Genomic DNA, 7,637 nt, shown 5'->3' with positions numbered 1-7,637 from the left:
TTACCTGATAATAGTGATCAGTGATTCATTTAGCTGTCAAAGTACGGTTTCAGTCACCAGTGTTGTTCTTAACTTGATTTGCTTAAAGGGCTGTACCAGGGTTTTTTGTGCATTTTTAACTGCAAATATATTATAAGTCTTCTATTTGACTGAGGAGGTTGTGGATTTCTAGGAAATTTAGATGAAAGATGGGTCTCAGTCCAGAACAGTCCCCATGAACTTTTGGTATGGCTCCAGATAAAGGGACAGGTCCAGGAATTGTTTCTTGCTTTCTTTAACAATAAAAGATATGGTGTTCTTCAGCTTCTTTTATTGATTTTGTAGGGAATGATGCATGGATTTTGATGAAAAAAATCAGGCGTATTTAGGTGGCTGCTATCTAGGAGTGAGTACAAGTTTAAATGATGTTTAAGCAGTTAAGGGTGGTTTCAAAATGAGACTGATTCAGAGCTGTCCAGTTAGACAGTGAATTATGCTCGACTGAACCAAAGGTGACTTATTGGGCCTTGGCAGATGTATGTGCTCTCCTAAGTGCCATTATAGTTTCAGTGTGGTATAGAATCAAATGACAAACAATCAAAACTTGTTTTAATGTGTGTACTCCATCGCAGTGAAAGTCAAGTACACACAACTTTTTGTCAACATGTTTCACCTCAAAGAGAACACATATGATACAGAAAAGAAATGGAAACCAGTGGCTGCCTGGAACGACAACTGCAACCTCCCCACCACCACCACCACCACCCCCGCCAAAAAAAAACAACTACGTGATTTGCAGTAATTTGAACAAAACATGCAAAACCACTGGTATGGAAACCCTGTCTCCTAGAAATTATGTTCATATACAACTAATATGTTTGAGGGACATTTAATTGCTGCCTGGATTATGTTCACTCACAAAGTTTTTCTGAGTGAAGGAAAGTGCTATGCTCTTATACCCACACAATATGATCAGGGTGGGTGGTGGACATCCTGAGTGCAGGACAACAAAAAAGCTCATTATCAATACATATCCTTAACTAAGGCAGATGTAAAATATCACATTCTGAATGAATGTGCTCTATTACATGAGTAGTACATTCAAAGAGACTGGGTTGGGTATGCTATATAGCAATTTGTGTTAATATAAGATTGAAATCTGCGTAGAGTGCATTGTAAAATAATGTTAAGAGTCGTGCTTCTTGGGAACCCATTTATTTGAACAGTATGGATACGGTACAGTTTCATACATACAGTAGGTATACTAAATGTCATCTTGTAAAAATAATGGCACCAAAATCTAAGAAATGATACAATAACAAAAAGACTCTATGCTGTTGTCGCACTTCTTTCAAGCTTCAGCATTAATGTGTATGAGAGAGCAAAAACGGACTGCTGCTGGGGCCAGCCATATCTGTAAAAATCACAAAACAGTTTGATAATTTCATCAAGAAAAAGAAAAGAAAAAAACATCACATAAAATAGCGATTGGTTATCAACTGTGAAAAGCTGTATCCAAAACAACTGCAACATTAAGTGAGGAACTCTGACATTGAAAGGAAAGCAAGATCCCTGACTTCACTTAGAAGAACTTAGTTTTTAGTCAAAGCCTTAATAGTGCATTAAAGGGCAGGGCAGGCATATTGAAATTTATGTTATCTAACTTTCCACATAAAACCCCAGTCAATCTCATTACAAAGAAGCCATGTTTAAGCCCCTTATGGAGCACAAGGTTACCAAGCTGAGTATGTATCTCCAGTGAGAGAACCTGGGCCTGCAGTCCATCTGGAAGTCATTGGGGAGAGATCTGGCCATTCCCCTCTCCCCTGCGTAGCACTGCCCTTGCCTACTGTCGTCCCATAATCCCATCTAACAGCCGCCTGGGCCGGGCTGGCCCATTCCGACACACTGACGGGCTTAACTTGGCCGTCTTGTAAAAAAGAAAAAGCCCGTTTTTCGGCAAGCCACTCCAAAAAGACACTTTAAATATCTGAGGGGGATTTAATATCAAGTCCATTAGGGCTTTTCTCGAGCCCTGTAAATAGTCAATTAGTGGATAATTCTGATTTGATCCACATGCAGAAAGATCTGCCATGGGAAGGATGAGGAAAGTCTGGGGGTTTTCTCATTTGGCTCTCCATCAGATTACCATCCATGTGCCACAAGTACAAGGCAACACTGTGCACTACTCGAAGTAAAGGACAGTGAACTGAGGTGAACAACTGCTGAGGTGTTTCATGTCTTCTTTTCCTTACTTCTTCATAAAAATGATTCATTGTGTACAGGAGGCCAGAAGAACACAACACTCAGAGATGGATTACCAACAGCGGGCACTGCTCAGAAGAGTGGGAGGCTTGTGCACTGGGCCAAAAGGGCACGCTATGGGTTCAAAGCTCTTGTGGAGGGACATTAAACTGTGTTTGTGTCCCTTGATCAAACATACAGCTGGTTGGCAGCAGTATAAACCAAAGCTAAATCTGCTGAATAAAACAGGATCCTTGCATTTCAAAATGGCTTTAGATGAAAGCATCTGTAAAAACTAATAATCATGACAATAAATTCCTGGATTAGAGATGTAGACAGGAAAAAGTCAGAGATTATTTACTTTGCAAATTGGACAAAAACATTTTACATCGGACAAACACGTTTTTTGTAAGAGAAATACAATGTTGGCAGAACAGAGACAAACATACAGTACAAAGTATGGCTTTGAAGCTTTCTATGAAACAAATCAGAACCCAAACAGCCATCATAATCCATACCAAAATAAGACATGCAGATACTCAAATACTATTGTGGAGAACGACAGTGAAACACTACAGATTGCACAACAAAGACAGCCATGCTCTGCCTCTGCCAAGAAGGGTTATAAATTATCAGGAGCTTTGGTGCAAAAATGTTCTAGAACTGCTTGTGAAATAAAAAAGTGAAAGGTAATTTCTCTTCTTGATGACCCTTCATTGCATTTCACTGTTTACATTTCAAACATATATATATTTTTCTGCATTATTCAAGCATGATTCTGAGTGTTAACTGCTTTCTAACACAGCATTGTTATGACTGGGTGGATTTTTTTTCTTTTGAAAAGGGGAGTTTTGTTAAAACCAGCACCGTTTAAGTTGGGACACTCTTTGATCTCATCGCCACGCAGTCACGTGGTTCATGGAGCTCTCAAAAGTTTCAAAGACAGACTTTACCTGAAAACATGGGGACAGTTTGGAAAAACTAGTTTCAAAGAGAGACGTTACCTGAAAACATGGGGACAGTTTGGAAAAACTAGTTTCAAAGACAGACTTTACCTGAAAACATGGGGACAGTTTGGAAAAACTAGTTTCAAAGAGAAACGTTACCTGAAAACATGGGGACAGTTTGGAAATACTATTTATTTGAGAACTTCATAAATGGCATATTCCTTCATTTAACTCAGAGAAAACAGCCACATATTCAGAGCTTGTGTCAAAAACACAAGGTTTGTCCTGAAATTGGTACAGTGGATAAAACTTGTATAGTCCAATGTCGCACTGATTTCTGTTCTGTTTAGTTTCAGATGGAAGGGGTGTGTTCCCATAATGCCTAGTACTGTGCAGTAGGGTAAATAACTGCACATTTACTTTAGTTTTGTACTTACAGTTTTGAGATACTGTAATATTTCCATTTGCGCTCCTTTCCAGTCAACCATGGTACTTTTAATTCTGGTACTCTCAGTATATTTTGGATAGCAATGCTAAGTATTTTCTACACAGTAGTATTGTAAAGAAAAGAAAAGAAAAGTACTTCCATCACTGCTTTACAGAATGTATACATTTGTGTTTTGTCTTATGTCTTCTGTGGTCGGATGTTTGGTCAATAAAAATAAACAAAAACATCAACTGCATTAAAAAACAAAAACTCTTTGTAATCTAATATATCCAGGGAGAGTGCAGATGTGGTTTTTTTTTTATTTATTTTTTTCCAATGTACAGTATTCAAAGAAACTCATTGGACATCCCACTGGGAGAGACAAATGGCGGAGGGCAGGTCAGGAAAGGCATACAAGGACTGAAAATGACCATACTCCATACTCCCGCCCCAACAGGAGGAAGAAAAGCAGATCTGGGCCCTGTTCAACAAACTATGAGCTGAAAACTGACAACCAAAGATAAACTTTGCATGCCAACCGTATGCCACTAACTGCACTACATTTAAGGTAAATGAAGGTCAACATCTTAGTATAGTAAAGTTAGGTAATAAAAAGTTGCTTGTCATTTACTATCTAGCTATTTGCAATCATCTTATGACAAACCATAACTAAAACTGGCTATGTAAAATACCATTACTGAGTCAAAATGTCAACAAAGTGCAGTCAATTCATCATCCTACCAGCTAGCGTGCTCAGGAAACACTAACAATGAACTGGGTTCAGTGCTAGACAAATCAATTTTTGGATTAAAAAAATGAATTTTTATTGGCATATATACAATGAAAGGCGGTTGTATCAATATCATGGTTCAAAGGGACAAATCACTTCCAAAGGTCAGACTGTTAGAGATACCACCAAACTGTCTAAAATACCACCAAAATTAGCAGGTCTACACAGTTTTTTAAAACATGGGTATGCCCGCTAAAAATCCCCTATTGGCTTCATTCCCACTTTCCGCAGGCAAGGTAGCCCATCTGTGATTTTTTTTATCTTTAGTGTAACATAGTACGTCACTGATGTCACGTCTCACGCCATGAATGCGCCGGAAACAGCTGTCACAGAAGAGAAAACAAGAACAGACCCGCTGTTAAAGAAGCATCTGTTAAATGGTGGATAAATTCTTTTGAGCGTCACAAACTCCGGGGAATGACTTCAATATGATAATTTGAGCCATTCGGTCCAATTACATTTCAGAAAGTCTAGAGGAGCCGCACGATTAAATAATAAATTCTAGGTATTTTCATAGCAAGTCAGGGGTTTTTTGGCTTCGAAACACCACTGAGTAGCTTTTGTAGGAATGAGCGTGGCTCCACCTCCAACACTGTGTGCAGCAATAAAACATCCTTAATAGACCAAATCCCAAATTCCTTTCCTTATTCACGCACCACCAGTGGATGTTGATCATGTCTCATCACGTCGCGCGGCAGATTTAACTTGTTCACTCAGGTCTCAAACCGATGATAAAAACCTGGGTCTACTGTAGAGTCAATTGACCCGCGTATAAATGCAGTTCATACATTTCCACTGCACACAAAAGCCTGAGCTTAGTGAGTTTAAGATGGATTTTTGACCTGTGGAAAAGAGGTATAAGGAAAAACCAATGGACAACCAACCAAACCAATGCAGCCTGAAACTCAGTTGATGAACATTAAAACATTTGGAAAGATGCTTCTGAGACAGAAGGTCTGCTCAGAGTATACTTTGCACTGATCCACCAATTCATAGTATCCAACATTTGACCAGCAACCTGAGTTGGGTCAAATCAAGATTATATTCAGTCTAATCAGGTCTGAGTATAGTCACATTCTGTAGCAGTTGGTCTTTGTTCACTGTGTTAATATATATAAGACAAGGAATGTTAATTATTAATCATTATTCAACCAATCAATCGCAGTTAAGAAATGAATCGATTAAAAATGCATTAACTAATGTTGTGAGATGTGCACAAATATGGCAAAAAGTATTTTGCAAAATTACAAATAACAGCTAGCTGATTACCAAATATATATAAAAAAAAACATTTTTAAAATTACTGGTATAAGAATTGAATTCAAATACAATACAAGTAATTTGTCATTTCAAAAATACAAACTGACATTATCACATTTAGCAAATTTAGGAGCCTCAATATGGGCTGGATTTTGACGGGCCAGTTGGGGATAAACAGGAGCTAAGCATTGAAAATGAAGATGTTATTTTGTGTCGTTTAGTTCATCATTCAAGTAACTTGGTGTTTAATTTATCTGTTCTTTTAGCTTCCAATGAAACCCGCTCTGATTTACACTAATAACATAGATCACATCAGTGGTTGAAACAATTTTCTGATGGGAAAACATCCAATAATTTTATATATTATTCATGATTAACCAATAATCAAGCAGCCAACTATCAGCTAAAGAAATTGCTTGAAATTTGCATCCCTATCTCAGACCCCAGTTGATCCAAGTAGAGTTGCTATCAGCTGTGATCATTTGTTGTGGCATAATCGTGGCAGAGGAAAAATGTATCACTAAGGCTACATCTGACTGACTGTCATCAGGATCCTTTCAGATCAAGTGTTTTGTTTTTCACAGGTATCACATCTGTTTTTTGGGCATCGAGTGCAGTTTACCAGTCTTGTTGTAACATGCAGGAACTGTTCTTTGTCTCTAAATGCTCAGAAAAAGGAGGAATCAATGTCACATACAAGCAGTGTCTTATGTATTTTAAATGAAAAAATAGAAAAGAAGACGTCAAAGTCATGCGTGTTCAACAAGCAGGAAGCTTACAGATCTACAGCTGCTACACTGAGAGACTACACAGCACATGACAGTTGGACATTTTCATCATGTTTACATGAATGTACTTGTAGACTGTGACAATCCTGTCTGTCACAGTGATGAGTCATAATCATTTACAGTATGGTGTCTCCATTCATTATGCTATAGATGTAACAGCACCTTCGACCCCAACCTATTCGAGGAGTAATAAAGCAAGCTAGTGACCCATACACCAAATGTACTGTTTCAGCATCAGTGACAGCAGCACCATGGGTAAAGTTCATATTCATATTCAAATAGTAAACCAACAGACTACATTACACTACACTACACAGAAACACAGACTGTTTGTATTTAGTAAGAGCTATTTTGCAATACTAATTACACAAGAAAAGTCTCTTCTACGTGAATATGCTGAAAACAATGACACGTCCTTGTTTGTTAATGCGCATAATAAATGAGGTAAATGGCTTTTGTTTAGTTTCTACACCCTGTCCCAGTGCGCTGTTAAAGTAGTGTAGCTTGGTATACGGTAATTATTCAGCCCCCTGGGCCAGATGGTTTAATGTATTCACTGTAGTTATAATCTCCAAACATTCAAATTTCCTCCTTTGTTTCCCCTTTAAGTAGCTTTGAGGTTGTTACAAAACATTTTATTCAACTCTGTCTGACACTCATTTAAGTCATTCTGCTTGTTCCAGCTCTTCAATAAAGATTTATGACCTTTTCCCTACGTGTAAAAAGTACACAAACATTTTTATGGCTGCAGTGTTCAAACAAATATATGTTAACACATGAAAAAATAGATAAATATACAATACAATAAAAGACATATTTAGGATCTTTGAAAACTGGAATCTTCACAAGATTCTGTGTTGACCCCTGGCATGGAAACTGTTTTTAAGGGGCCCATGCTGCATGTATTTCAGAAAGCCTAAACTGTTGCTACCACATATAAAGCAGTTCAACACTTAAAACTGAGCTATAAAGTTAAACAGCTGGTTGCCTCCTGACCTCCCTATCTGGCTGTGTTTTCTCTTTGGCTGCGCTACTTATGTACTTGAGGAAACGCTGTTAAAGGATCCTGTTCTGTACTGTTTGGCATGTTGCAGGCAATTACTTTTATGCAGAAATCAACTTCACCTTTGGAAATGAGTGAGTAATAAAAGGCTAAATGTCACTGTCAAGTATTATTGTTGAGAAACAACAATAACACTTGA

At 37.9% G+C, this 7,637-nt stretch overlaps 1 protein-coding gene across 2 annotated transcripts in view; it reads right to left on the bottom strand.

Moving 5' to 3' along the window:
* The window catches only part of brip1 (BRCA1 interacting protein C-terminal helicase 1), a 108,775-nt gene that overhangs the window by 17,014 nt on the left and 84,124 nt on the right, over positions 1-7,637 (bottom strand). The window contains exon 26 of one of the 2 annotated variants that reach the window (XM_037074232.1): positions 1,185-1,393. The exons of the other annotated variant lie outside the window; for it this stretch is intronic. Within the exon in view, the coding sequence (XP_036930127.1) occupies positions 1,331-1,393 (63 nt within the window). The 3' untranslated portion in view covers positions 1,185-1,330. Of the gene's footprint in view, positions 1-1,184; positions 1,394-7,637 lie in introns of those variants that run through there. 2 annotated transcript variants of the gene reach the window in all.

The sequence above is a fragment of the Acanthopagrus latus genome, chromosome 2 (genome assembly GCF_904848185.1).
Source record: "Acanthopagrus latus isolate v.2019 chromosome 2, fAcaLat1.1, whole genome shotgun sequence".
In the NCBI taxonomy this organism is placed as follows: Eukaryota; Metazoa; Chordata; class Actinopteri; order Spariformes; family Sparidae; genus Acanthopagrus; species Acanthopagrus latus.
This window is presented reverse-complemented; position numbering and strand designations above follow the sequence as displayed.